Source organism: Phyllobates terribilis, unplaced genomic scaffold, assembly GCF_046119375.1.
Source record: "Phyllobates terribilis strain yellow unplaced genomic scaffold, ASM4611937v1 Scaffold_11__3_contigs__length_659146591, whole genome shotgun sequence".
NCBI lineage: Eukaryota > Metazoa > Chordata > Amphibia > Anura > Dendrobatidae > Phyllobates > Phyllobates terribilis.
Window position 1 is genome coordinate 50265868 of NW_027362771.1, and position 15336 is coordinate 50281203.

At 41.8% G+C, this 15336-nt stretch overlaps 1 protein-coding gene across 3 annotated transcripts in view; it reads left to right on the top strand.

The window, feature by feature from the left end:
- The window catches only part of SHROOM1 (shroom family member 1), an 80099-nt gene that overhangs the window by 51740 nt on the left and 13023 nt on the right, over positions 1-15336 (top strand). For all 3 annotated transcript variants that reach the window (XM_073651230.1, XM_073651229.1, XM_073651228.1), the window contains 2 exons: positions 1634-4159; positions 13299-13366. In XM_073651230.1, coding sequence (XP_073507331.1) covers positions 1730-4159; positions 13299-13366 — 2498 coding nt within the window. In that variant the 5' untranslated portion in view covers positions 1634-1729. The remainder of the gene's footprint in view (positions 1-1633; positions 4160-13298; positions 13367-15336) is intronic.

Below are 15336 nucleotides of genomic sequence, written 5' to 3' on the forward strand. Positions count from 1 at the left end.
TTAAATAGTATTTAGAATTTATTAACATTGTGGGTATTTCTGACTATTGTGTCACCACTTTGGGAGATTCCACGCCTGCCCAGTTGGTATACTATGCCAACTACCTTATATATGTCTATTCATTACCAGCAACTGTTACCTGTCTGTCTTTTTTGTACTAAGTTATAAATTATTCTATTACCAGTTTTTGTAAGAAATAAAATATGCTCTTTTAACCATTCACACTCCATGTTTTCCTCCTGTCTTATTGTGTTAGGAGATGCAATATTTTGGAAATATTTTAATGTTACTTTAGGTGATCTCTAGCTAGAAAACTCATTAAATCATTCTCCCAATTGCAAGAACATAATTCTCTATAACCAGTAGCCCTATATCAAACTCTCCTGTGGTAGGTATTCTCATGACCCCAGAAATGTTATATACACACACTTGATAAACATGAAGGTAGCCTCAAAACAACTGTCGAAGAGAGGTGGAGAACTAGGATTCCACATAGAACTGGAACATTGGAAGGAGGCGCTGGAGTCTCCAATTCATGTGTCTCCTGCAATCAATAACAAAGTGATACAGCTATACTTCTTACACCAATCTTATAACACCAATCTTGTATATCTCCTAAAAGGCTTCAGAAAATGGTTAAGCAGTGCCACTCTGTCATCGGTGCCGAATGTCTGGCGCCGACTTTTTGCGCATGGCATGGGAATGCCCTTGCATCTTCTTTGTTCTGAAAAGAGGTGTTGGAATTACTGGAAGACATCTTGGGAATAGGAATCCCACATACACCAGAGATCTGTTTATTGGGTATCTTACAATAGTCCTTATGGACCCATCATAATCGTATCTTTATACTAGAAGCTCTCTTCCTGACCAGGAAAGCATTAGTCCTCAAGTGGATGGGGATAGACCCCTTTTCTCAATGGAAGAATTTAATTAATATGACAATTTCTTATGAAAGTTTTGGTATACAAAAATAGAGGATGTCCTCAAAAATTTACTAAAGTGTAGGAGCGTTGGTGTGTATTTCCTACGTCCTCCTATTCTTCTAATACCCTCAGGTCCCACCTGCCTTCTGACCTTGGTAGAGTGATCTTAGCCAATATGTTTCCAAATTTCTGATCTCTAATGCTGGAGAGAAGTTTGGTCGCGAGCTGGGGATATATTACAATATTGATTTTTGTAATTGTATTAATGTTATTTGTTTATGGTTTTATATTCAATACATGTGTCCTGTATATGTTGACTTTACAATAATGTACACCATGAAAAACCTCTCTGTATTTGATTTGTTGTATACTTTTGAGCTGAGAATTCAATAAAAAGAGTTTAAAAAAAAAATTGAGGACTCCAATGCACATTGCATTACATAAGTGGTTCAGGCACAAGTAGTGGATTATGTAATATTGCGTTGATGTGTTCCAGATCACTTGAGCTGCATGAAGAGGGGAGTATATTCTATTTTGAATGCAGTGGCAGTTATGCATGTGTGGTGGGACCTTCAACAATAAGATACTTATTACCTAGCCTGAGGATACTTAAGTTGTGATCTTGGGAATACCCACTAAAGTACATTATGTAAAATAGTTTTTGATTTGTTTTCTCAATTGATTATTTTTTCTTTATTTTTCCTTTTTAGGACAATACATTGGAACATGAAAGTTAAAGAAAATGACTGTTGACTGAATCTTCAGTATTTTAACCTTGCAAAAATCCCACCCTCCTTCCCTTAGTGATGTCTTCATTTGGAAATGCAATAGAAAACTGGAGTATAAGAAGTACAAGTGATATTTCAGATCTTCAGCATAAACTGATCTCAGATGGCTGTGCTCGGAGTTCCTCACCTATAAAAACTATGGCTACTGTAGTGGACTCGGCCTACAGTTCATTTTCCGGTAGTTCCTATGTTACAGACTATCAGCCATTCCAACATGGAAATTGTCACTTGAATGACGAACAGATTTCTTATCTTGACTCAGACTATGTCAAAGCTATTTATAATCCAAGTGCAGCAGACCAAAGAAATTTTCAACAGAATATGGGTTATGAAGATTGTTCATCCAAAAATTATCCATCCAGTAGAACCACTAGGTTAAGCAATAGCTCCCTGTTACCTCTAATGAAAATAAATAATTGTTCCACCACTATACAGCACTTTGAACAGTCCGATAAAAATAGGGAATTTGAAGATCATTTCAGCCACAAGAGTAAAAGAAGTCCTACAAGCACTAGTGACCTTTCTTCTCCTGAACACAAATTTAGTCGCCATTATATTGAAGATCACAGCCCTACGTGGGTAAGAGACTCTATACAGGGAGAATGGGACCAGTCATGTGTTACATCCTGCAGTCTGTCAAAAAAGGATTATCCTCATTTTACATCTAATTTGTCCTCTGTCGCTAATTTGGCTAAATCGCGTAATGCTAATTGTATTGTCAATGAAAATATTTCCCTTTGCGTGTTAAATACAGACTGTGAACAAAAAGATTTACAGACATGCCAATCGAACTATGTGAAAAGAGAAGAACATAGTCACAGCAATATGTTGAATTTACAAACTGATTGCCCGAGTGAAGCAATAGCCACCAAAAGCACAAGACGTTCACTCAATGAACTTGAATTAGAAAAACATGAAGTTAGGAGTGGTTCTTGGAAGGTAACTCAAGAAACCGATTGTTATAATGATGAAGGAACAAACCGTGAAGAAGTCGAGGATCTGGCACATTATCAAGTGTGCAAAGAACAATATCGACCACAATTCCAGAACATGAAGGACCTAGAATGTGACAGCATTGGACAATGGGACATGAGATGCAAAGATTTGCAGGCAAAAAACTGCCAAACACTTTACAGCAGGCCCAGTAAAGAGTTGTTTGAACAACCTTCAAAATCACTGAATCGTGATGATCTACAAAAGATCTCGAAAACACATGTCCAAAAAGATGCAACAATAAAATCAATCCCTTTGCTTTCCCAAGAACAAGAGGTAACTATGCCTTTAACGTCTAGCTTAAGTGAATTAGCCAGCGAGAAGATTACTAAGGCATCAACCCCGATGCTGTATCATCTTGCTGGCGGAAGAAATAGTTCTTTAGCTATGCTAAACTTTAAACATCAGCCTAAGATTGTAGATGCAAATAAAGAACCAAAGAACCATCAGGTAATGGGCAACTCGACTACAACTCAGGTAGCTGAGCCAGAAAGACCTCTCCCTAAAACTAAAAGTCACTCACAACTTGTAGATAATTCTGTTATAGACTGTAGTGAATGTGAGAGCGCTGATGGTTTAACTTCATCAGAAGAGAGTTTTATGTATGACTATAGGGAACAACTTAAGATTGCCCAGAAAAAGGTCTTGAGAGAAACATCTTTTAAAAGAAAAGACCTGCAGATGAGTTTGCCTGTAAGGCTAAAATGGAATGCTCCCAAAAGACCTTCCATAGATCATGTACGATCTTATTCATTATCTGGCTCAAATGAAGCAAAATTGGTTGAGCCAAAAACTGTGGTGGACAACAATCACAAAAAAGAGGAGCCAGAAAAGTCCATTATCTCACGAATTGGAGGAAGAAAACGACTCACAAAGGAGCAAAGAAAGTTATGTTACTCTGAGCCTGAAAAACTTGACCATCTCGGTGTACATAACCCTTTCCCAGTATGGGATAATGAGGTATCCAGTCAAGCCAAATTAGGTGAACATAGGATGAAGTCTACAGACAAAGAACGAACACTTTCATCTTCAAATCTTTCAAAGACAGAGCTAAAGCAAATCCAGCACAATGCTCTTGTAGAGTATATGGAGCGAAAAGCAAATCAAAGGCCAAGCAGTATTCTCCAGTTTCAAATTCAGAAACCATCAGGAATAAAGTCTTCATCAGAATGGAAATATTTAACAAATGAGATGTCAAGTAATGATCTTCCATTACCATATTACCATACAAGATCTACTGGAGCCTCATCTTCCTATGATGCTACAGTCACATGGAATAATAGACTCCTAAAGATGTCTCAAGGAGATCCTGTAAAGGATATCCTGTCGGTAGATAAAGCTGAGAATGTCAAAGATAAAAATTACCTCGCTCAATCTCCTTTACATGATAACAAATGTTATTTTGAAGATTCTTCAGCAGCCGATTCCCAGAAATACTCAAAGTCCATTAATCAGGTACTTTTGTTACATATCTTTAAGTTAATCTGTCATGTTGAATTTGCTGTTAGATCTTCCGGTAACATGCTATGGAGCAAGAGGACTTGAATACACTGATGTAATGGGTTTCTGGGAAAAGATTCCGTATACTTGATATCATTAGTCATTTAAATCTATGCAAACTAAGGGTTTGTGAGTCCAGTGGATGGTCTTACCAAGTGGTTGACGGCTTTCTGTGTATGCACTCTTTTATAGGAAAGGTTGTCAATCATTTAATGATCTGCCCATTGGGCTCCTATTCTGCCTTCACTTTGGAAGTTGTGAGTAGCAATGAATGGAGAAATGTGGTATTACATAACCAAAAAAACAAAAAAGGATGCACAACTTCAATCATGGATTAGGGTGCGTCATAATGTACCCAGATACTACAATGTCAAAACAAGAAGGTACACTGATAAAATGCACACATCTCAATACAATTGATAGTAAAGATCACAAGCTTTATTAACCTCATTTAAAAATACATAAAAAACACACATAAATACCAACACCTAAGATCCACAAGTGATGATTAGCCATATCAAAATTCATCTGTAATAAATACAATATATAATATAATAGATCCTTATGTTGTCATCATATAGGTACAATATATACGGTTACTACAAGGATAGCACAAAAACATGTGTATTTCATACCACACAACTGAATAATATCACCAGTACTTAATTACATATATTAAGCTCTCTATGCACTTCATATGCTAATATACAGCTAGATCTCAAAGTCTATTGTGCATTCTTAGTCAAATATAGCTATTAAATAACACACACATATATATATATATATATATATATATATATATATATATATATATATATATATATATATACAGTACAGACCAAAAGTTTGGACACACCTTCTCATTTAAAGATTTTTCTGTATTTTCATGACTATGAAAATTGTACATTCACACTGAAGGCATCAAAACTATGAATTAACACATGTGGAATTATATACTTAACAAAAAAGTGTGAAACAACTGAAAATATGTCTTATATTCTAGGTTCTTCAAAGTAGCCACCTTTTGCTTTGATGACTGCTTTGCACACTCTTGGCATTCTCTTGATGAGCTTCAAGAGGTAGTCACCGGAAATGGTTTTCACTTCACAGGTGTGCCCTGTCAGGTTTAATAAGTGGGATTTATTGCCTTATAAATGGGGTTGGGACCATCAGTTGTGTTGTGCAGAAGTCTGGTGGAAACACAGCTGATAGTCCTACTGAATAGACTGTTAGCTGCTTTTTTCTTGCCATAATACAAATTCTAAGTAAAGAAAAATAAGTGGCCATCAATACTTTAAGAAATGAAGGTCAGTCAGTGCGAAAATTTGGGAAAACTTTGAAAGTGTCCCCAAGTGCAGTTGCAAAAACCATCAAGCACTACAAAGAAACTGGCTCACATGAGGACCGCCCCAGGAAAGGAAGACCAAGAGTCACCTCTGCTTCTGAGGATAAGTTTATCCGAGTCACCAGCCTCAGAAATCGCAGGTTAACAGCAGCTCAGATTAGAGACCAGGTCAATGCCACACAGAGTTCTAGCAGCAGACACATCTCTTCAACAACTGTTAAGAGGAGACTTTGTGCAGCAGGCCTTCATGGTAAAATAGCTGCTAGGAAACCACTGCTAAGGACAGGCAACAAGCAGAAGAGACTTGTTTGGGCTAAAGAACACAAGGAATGGACATTGGACCAGTGGAAATCTGTGCTTTGGTCTGATGAGTCCAAATTTGAGATCTTTGGTTCCAACCACCGTGCCTTTGTGCGACGCAGAAAAGGTGAATGGATGGACTCTACATGCCTGGTTCCCACCGTGAAGCATGGAGGAGGAGGTGTGATGGTGTGGGGGTGCTTTGCTGGTGACACTGTTGGAGATTCATTCAAAATTGAAGGCATACTGAACCAGCATGGCTACCACAGCATCTTGCAGCGGCATGCTATTCCATCCGGTTTGCGTTTAGTTGGACCATCATTTATTTTTCAACAGGACAATGACCCCAAACACACCTCCAGGCTGTGTAAGGGCTATTTGACCAAGAAGGAGAGTGATGGGGTGCTACGCCAGATGACCTGGCCTCCACGGTCATCAGACCTGAACCCAATCGAGATGGTTTGGGGTGAGCTGGACCGCAGAGTGAAAGCAAAAGGGCCAACAAGTGCTAAGCATCTCTGGGAACTCCTTCAAGATTGTTGGAAGACCATTTCCAGTGACTACCTCTTGAGAACGCCAAGAGTATGCAAAGCAGTCATCAAAGCAAAAGGTGGCTACTTTGAAGAACCTAGAATATAAGACATATTTTCAGTTGTTTCACACTTTTTTGTTAATTATATAATTCCACATGTGTTAATTCATAGTTTGATGCCTTCAGTGTGAATGTACAATTTTCATAGCTATGAAAATACAGAAAAATCTTTAAATGAGAAGGTGTGTCCAAAGTTTTGGTCTGTACTGTAATATATATATATATATATATATATATATATATATAATATATATATATATATATATATATATATACATATATACACGTACAGCTCTGGCTCTCTTTATAGGTATATTTTTGAGTAAAATGTACATTGTTGTTTTAGTCTATAAACTAATGACAATATGGATCTGAAATTCAAAGCTAAAAATCTTGTATTTATTTGCAGCAAATGATAAAGCGTCAAAATACTAAAAAAAAACCCATTGCTTTCAGACCTCAAATTACTCATGTTTTAACTCGGGAACAGTTCAGAAATCAATATTTGGTGGACTAACCATGATTTTTAATCACAGCTTTCATGTGTCTTGGCTGCTTTCCACCAGTCTTTTCTAATGCATCGGGTATTCTAGAATAGGTATGCGGCCGACCGGGCGCAATTAGCAGAGCGGTGTTTAAATTTTGCGCCAAAATCACTGATTGGTCGCGTTCGGCAACCGCGACCAATCAGCAAAGCGGTGTTTAAATTTGGCGGCAATATTGGTGATTGGTCGCGGCTGGCGTCCGCGACAAATTAGCACAGCAGTGTTTAAATGTCGCTGCAAGATCGGTGATTGGTCGCTGCCGCTATTTAAATGTGGCGCCCAAATCGGTGATTGGTCGCTGGTAGCGGCCGCGACCAATCAGCGAGCCGTGTTAGTGAGGACTGGAGAGCGTGTTTGAATTTGGCACCAAAATCGCTGATTAGTCACGACCAATCAGCAGAGTGGGGTTTAAATTTTGCACCAATACTGCTGATTGATCTCGACCAGCGACCGCGATCAATCAGCAGAACGTTGTTTAAATTTGGCGCCAAGCTCGCTGATTGGTCGCGGCTGGCGTCCGCGACCAATTAGCACAGCAGTGTTTAAATGTCGCTGCAAGATCGGTGATTGGTCGCTGCCGCTATTTAAATGTGGCGCCCAAATCGGTGATTGGTCGCGGGTAGCGCCAGCGACCAATCACCCATCTTGGCTCCACATTTAAACACCGCTGTGCTGATTGGTCTCGGCCGATATTTGAATTTGGCGCATAAATCGGTGATTGGTCGCGGGCGGCGCCAGCGACCAATCAGCGATTTTTAACACAAATGTCCGGACCTTTGTAACACCATGCGGATACTGTGGGGACATCAGCGGCTAGGGTGTGAAGGGAGGACCGGGGAGCGGCGCTGCGGGTCGGGATACTTCTGCTGCGAGCAGTCGCTCATGTCCCGGCTTCTCGGAGTGGAAGTATCCGCACAAGCAGCGGCGCTCCCCGGTCCTCACTAATATGATTCCGCTCCCCGCTCCTCACCAATACGATTTGCTGATTGGTCGCACTCTCCGCACGAGACCAATCAGTGATCTTGGCGCTAAAGTTAAACACCGCTGTGCTAATTGGTCGCCGACGCTGTGCGCGACCAATCACCGATTTGGGCGGCACATTTAAATAGCGTCCGCGACCAATCAGTACAGCGGTGTTTAAATGTGGAGCCAAGATCGGTGATTGGTCGCAGCCGATATTTGAATTTGGCGCCCAAATCGGTGATTGGTCGTGGGCAGCGCCAGCGACCAATCAGCGTTTTTTAACACAAATGTCCGGACCTTTGTAACACCATGCAGATACTGTGGGGACATCAGCGGCTAGGGTGTGAAGGGAGGACCGGGGAGCGGCGCTGCGGGTCCGGATACTTCTGCTCCGAGCGCCCGCTCATGTCCCGGGTTCTCGCAGCGGAAGTACCCGCACAGGCAGCGCCGCTGACATCCATGCGGCTAGGGTGTGAATGGAGGACCGGGGAGCGGCGCTGCGGGTCCAATTGGTCACGGCCGCTATTTAAATGTGCCGCACAAATCGTTGATTGGTCGCGGACTTGGCCCGCGACCAATCACTGATCTTGCGGCCAAAGTTAAACACTACTGTGCTGATTGGTCGCGGACGCTGCCCGATTTGGGCGCCAAATTTAAATATCGGCGGCGACCAATCACGGATCTTGGCTCCACATTTAAACACCGCTGTGCTGATTGGTCGCCAACGCTGGGCGCCACCAATCACCGATTTTGGCGCCACATTTGAATAGCGTCCGCGACCAATCAGTACAGCGGTGTTGAAATGTGGAGCCAAGATCGGTGATTGGTCGCGGCCGATATTTAAATTTGGCGCCCAAATCGGTGATTGGTCGCGGGCAGCGCCAGCGACCAATTAGCGCTTTTTAACACAAATGTCCAGACCTTTGTAACACCATGCGGATACTATGGGGACATCAGCGGCTAGGGTGTGAAGGGAGGACCGGGGAGCGGCGCTGCGGGTCAGGATACTTCTGCTGCGAGCAGTCGCTCATGTTCCTGGTTCTCGCAGCAGAAGTATCCGCACAGGCAGCGCCGCTCCCCGGTCCTCCCTTCACACCCTAGCCGCTGATGTCCCCACAGTATCCGCATGGTGTTACAAAGGTCCGGACATTTGTGTTAAAAATCGCTGATTGGTCGCTGGCGCTGCCGGCGACCAATCACCGATTTGGGCGTCAAATTTAAATATCTGCAGCAACCAATCACCGATCTTGGCTCCAGATTTAAACACCGCTGTGCTGATTGGTCGCGGCCGATATTTTAATTTGGCGCCCAAATCGGTGATTGGTTGCGGGCAGCGCCAGCGACCAATCAGCGATTTTTAACACAAATGTCCGGATCTTTGTAACACCATGCGGATACTGTGGGGACATCAGCGGCTAGGGTGTGAAGGGAGGACCGGGGAGCGGCGCTGCGGGTCCGGATACTTCTGCTGCGAGCGCCCGCTCATGTCCCGGGTTCTCGCAGCGGAAGTATCCGCACAGGCAGCGCCGCTGACATCCATGCGGCTAGGGTGTGAAGGGAGGACCGGGGAGCGGCGCTGACATCCAATTGGTCGCGTCCGCTATTTAAATGTGCCGCACAAATCGGTGATTGGTCGCGGTCTTGGCCCGCGACCAATCACCGATTTGGGCGCCAAATTTAAATATCGGCCGCGACCAATCACCGATCTTGATTCCACATTTAAACACCGCTGTGCTGATTGGTCGCGGCCGATATTTAAATGTGGCGCCCAAATCGGTGATTGGTCGCGGGCAGCGTCCGCGACCAATCAGCACAGCGGTATTTAACTTTTGCGCTAAGATCAGTGATTGGTCGCGGTCTTTGGACCTGACCACTCATCGAATCGTCTTGGTGAGGACCGGGGAGCGGCGCTGCCTGTGCGGCTACTTCGGCTGCGAGAACCCGGGACATAGCGGGCCCTCGCGGCGATCATCTCCCGGCTGCATCACCGCTGAGCTCCGTCCCGCAGATGAGCCGCTAACGGCCGCCATCTTTTTTCAGAAATCCCGCGGCGCTGATTGGCCGCTGCCGGACCAATGAGCGACGCGGGATTTCCTAGACAGACAGACAGACAGACAGACAGGATAAGACAATTTTATATATAGATGTGGGGTTTGTCCTCTGATCCACACGTGATCTTTAGGGGGTGACATACACATATATATATATATATATATATATATATATATATATATATATATATATATATATATATATATATATATATATATATATATATATATATATATGTATATGTGTGCATGCATGTCACCCCCTAAAGATCACGTGTGGAACAAGATGACAAACCTCTCATCCAGCACCATGATAGACGCCCGGGCAGGCACATTTCACATAGGAAGTGATATCATAGCCCGACAGGAGACTGTAACCACGGACGCGAGATTACAGCGGTGGATCCTGTGTAACTAATTTCTTTTGATTATGTGGGCTTATAGAGTGGTGGCCAAAAGTATTGGCACCCCTGCAATTCTGTCAGATAATACTCAGTTTCTTCCTGAAAATGATTGCAATCACAAATTCTTTGGTATTATTCTCTTCATTTAATTTGCTTGCAAGGAAAAAACACAAAAGAGAATGAAGCAAAAATCAAATCATTGATCATTTCACACAAAACTCCAAAAATGGGCCAGACAAAAGTATTGGCACCCTCAGCCTAATACTTGGTTGCACAACCTTTAGCCAAAATAACTGCGAACAACCGCTTCCGGTAACCATCAATGAGTTTCTTACAATGCTCTGCTGGAATTGTAGACCATTCTTCTTTGGCAAACTGCTCCAGGTCCCTGATATTTGAAGGGTGCCTTCTCCAAACTGCCATTTTGAGGTCTCTCCACAGGTGTTCTATGGGATTCAGGTCTGGACTCATTGCTGGCCACCTTAGAAGTCTCCAGTGCTTTCTCTCAAACCATTTTATAGTGCTTTTGGAAGTGTGTTTTGGGTCATTGTCCTGCTGGAAGACCCATGACCTCTGAGGGAGACCCAGCTTTCTCACACTGGGCCCTACATTATGCTGCAAAATTTGTTGGTAGTCTTCAGACTTCATAATGCCATGCACACGGTCAAGCAGTCCAGTGCCAGAGGTAGCAAATCAACCCCAAAACATCAGGGAACCTCCGCCATGTTTGACTGTAGGGAACGTGTTCTTTTCTTTGAATGCCTCTTTTTTTTTTCCTGTACACTCTATGTTGATGCTTTTTGCCAAAAAGCTCTACTTTTGTCTCATCTGACCAGAGAACATTCTTCCAAAACGTTTTAGGCTTTCTCAGGTAAGTTTTGGCAAACTCCAGCCTGGCTTTTTTATGTCTCTGGGTAAGAAGTGGGGTCTTCCTGGGTATCCTACCATACAGTCCCTTTTCATTCAGACGCCGACGGATAGTACGGGTTGACACTGTTGTACCCTCGGACTGTAGGGAAGCTTGAACTTGTTTGGATGTTAGTCGAGGTTCTTTATCCACCATTACGCACAATCTTGCGTTGAAATCTCTCGTCAATTTTTCTTTTCCGTCCACATCTAGGGAGGTTAGCCACAGTGCCATGGGCTTTAAACTTCTTGATTTCACTGCGCACGGAAGACACAGGAACATTCAGGTCTTTGGAGATGGACTTGTAGCCTTGAGATTGATCATGCTTCCTCACAATTTGGTTTCTCAAGTCCTCAGACAGTTCTTTGGTCTTCTGTCTTTTCTCCATGCTCAATGTGGTACACACAAGGACACAGGACAGAGGTTGAGTCAACTTTAATCCATGTTAACTGGCTGCAAGTGTGATTTAGTTATTGCCAACACCTGTTAGGTGCCACAGGTAAGTCACAGGTGCTGTTAATTACACCAATTAGAGAAGCATCACATTATTTTTCAAACCGTGCCAATACTTTTGTCCACCCCCTTTTTTAGGTTTGGTGTGGAATTATATCCAATTTGGCTTTAGGACAATTCTTTTTATGTTTTTTTCATTGAAGACAAATTAAATGAAGATAATAAGACCAAAGAATTTGTGATTGCAATCATTTTCAGGAAGAAACTGAGTATTATCTGACAGAATTGCAGGGGTGCCAATACTTTTGGCCACCACTGTATACCTCTTGCTTCTCCCACTCTACACATGCCTTCCCTGATGAAGCTGTGTTTTCACAGTGATATGTAGCTTCACAGTCCTTGAACTCCCCTAGCAAGTCACCAGCTGCCAAACCCCTGCGCTGCAACTCTGGCCTCTCTGCTGCCCAGATCAGATAGCTCATCACAAATCTCCAACAATACAGTAAACTGTGATTAACCCTTACATTTACATTGCGGATTTATTATGTAATTGAGGCTCCCTGCCTGCACTGTAGAGCTGATCTGCATCTTCATCTCCTGCTCCTTCACAGCACCCAATGATCACGTCAGTAGGACAGGAAGAAGTGCTGTTCATGCTCCATAAACTATATACCCAGAGCTTGTTCAGCACACTGTGTATGCAGCAATCCGTAAAGGTGGAGATGGTAATAAACCCTTATCTGTTTTCTCTATGTGCAATCTGGCTTTCTCTGATAGTCGGCTCCCCGATCACCGTACAAGCCCAACATTTTAAGACGTTGGGTGGTCTGGAAGTACTTGATAAGTTTTTTTGTGACACTAGTTCAAAAATTTGCTATCCGATGATGTTTGGTGAACAAACATTCGTTATCACTTTGAGTAAGAAGTTTACGTATATTAGTTATTTCTTTTTTCGTGATGACCCATTTGCAGATTACATTTTTGAGCATATTTGCCGTCTTATGGAAGGCATTATGTATAGCTTTTGGCATACTCGATGTATAGAATCGGCTGTAAAGTTTGTTGACCCAGTACTCCCTAGATTGTACATATTGTAGAAGGGTTGCATGTTTTTCTGATGAACTGCTCTGCCGGTCACAATATCACATGGCACAGCTGAAGAAAAGAGACACCGTGGAACGCTAGTGTCAAGAATTTGCCAGGTGAAGCAGAACTGTACATGCCTGCGTCTCAATGAAGTCCTACAAACGCATAATATACAGAATTCAAAATGAGTAATCCCATAAATTAGATATTTTAGGACTTTAGCTTCACATCTGAATGACTAAGAGTAGATGAAATAAGGGTCACTAACTTACTTTAGCGTTATTGCATGATATGCTACATTTGTTTACTACATTGCTTTTTTTTTTTTTAACAGAGTAAAAGACTTGAATATGTACTTAGACTACACCTTACGGTGGTGAATAAGCGCTTTTGGGGCTTTTTTTACAGCAATAATTGTGTAATCAGTAATTGTTTTGCCTCCCTTTAGGTACCAGTTTGGCACTTGTCTTCTTCCACATCATCACTTTCAAGCAATAACCATGTATATGACCACAGGTACGAAAAATATTGTTTTGACTATGTAACATAATGGAATAATGTACAGCATACACTGAACACCAAGCAAAATCCTGCATCAAATAAACACAGTGGAAGAGTCACTGAAAAATCTACATAACAGCTGAGTATTGTTGTAAATGCATTGCATTACTTACCAGAGGTAACATTTCCAAAGAGGTCTCGTGTATCTACAAGCAATGACACAGCTGTGGATGTGAAATGTCTCACCTCCCCAGACACTGCCCTTAATGTCAAAATGATTGGCATCTTAAAGTGCTGTTTTTTCTTAGAGTTTCGCAGCGAATAGCCATCTGAAGCAGCTTATGCAGAGCGCAGCAGCCAAGATTGCCATGAGCTGTTGTGCTCTGCCTAGGCAGCAAATGAAATGACAAAGCTACAATGAAGTGAGCTTTGACATCTTGATCACTGTCTATGCAGAGCTCAGTAGCCTATGACAGTCCTCTCAAATAATGCTCTGCATTAACAGCGACCGATATGACAGAAGATAGGCAGCTAATAAATGAAGACTTTGTCATGTCTAGTGCACATAATTCAATACTACCTTTGTTCATTGATTATAGCTGCATTTATGTTACACTTTTTTTTTAACCCCAACTAGTTGTGGTTAGGATTAGATCAAGGGTAATACAATTGTTGCACAACCAAAAATGTAATAAAATAAAAAGTAGTCAAGTGGAAATACAACAATGTGCAACTATTTAGTAAAATGTTATGTTTGTTTTCAGCAAAAAGCATAAAAATCTCAGAGGTCAAAGCACAAACTGTAGTGACAACACAAGTTTAATACATTTGTTTGAGGAATAAGGGGTCCAGTACTGGACCGGTGGACTCAAGGAGTGCTAATGGTTCACGGGTTGGTTGGCACATGTGGCCTGTCTTGGAGCCATTCAAGAATTTCCTGATTCGATTACATTTTGGATTTAACTGTATCCTATGACTGAGCAAGTCATAGGATACAGTTAAATCCAAGGTAATTGAATCAGGAAATGGTGGTTCTCAATATACATTGCAAAATCAAGAATGTTTTATTGGGTGATCAGCATGTGTCAAGTATCTACAGCATCATTGATGGCCAGCGTTTCGAGTCCACATTGGACCTTTTTCATAGCCTGTGTCATGTAACGTCCGTGTATGTTTCTGCCTCCATTAGAGACCAATTCTTATACCTCACAGGCTGATTTCCCAATAAAAAACACGTCGATTTTGTACGGCATATTGAGTTCAGTTCTCTAGAATATGATACAAAACGATAAATGACAACAATGGAGACCAGTTTCATTCCCCATAGTGAATGAGAGCCATTTAAAGTGAATGTGACATCAGAAAAAGATTTGTTCTTTAAATTAGGGCTTATGTTGAATGTATTTTTTACATTTGTCTTCCCCATATTGCAATATATGACATAATATTCATATTTCACTCTGGTGTCGAAGTCTTATACTAGACACTCTTACTTTTCTTTTTGGAATAGTTTTCAGCAGTCTCATTATCATGACAGACAGGATTACAATGAAAGGTGATCCTTCTATACACAGTAGATAACACAGGATCCGTCATTCACAGTGGGTGATGTAACTGCTGGTTACCTGATTGGCAATTTGTTTGGACGGACTGATAATCACCCAATGGACAGGCAAAATCCCCATTTATTGGGTGAAATTATTTTGGAGCTTGCTTAAGAATCCTAATTCTCTGCAGCACATTGTCTTTTGTACAATGTGCTGTTGGGAACAATGCTATTCTATGAGTACAGAACGATCATGTTAATAATTGTTCTGTGCGCATGGAACTGTGGCAGTCTGTCTAAATAGGATATTAAATGACCAGCGATCAATTTGCATTTAGCCAATTTGTGGTCCTTTTAACGGCTACGATCAGCCAGTGTACACACCAAGTGGTCAAACACCGAAATAATCTACTTATATAACCTACACACAATTGATTGA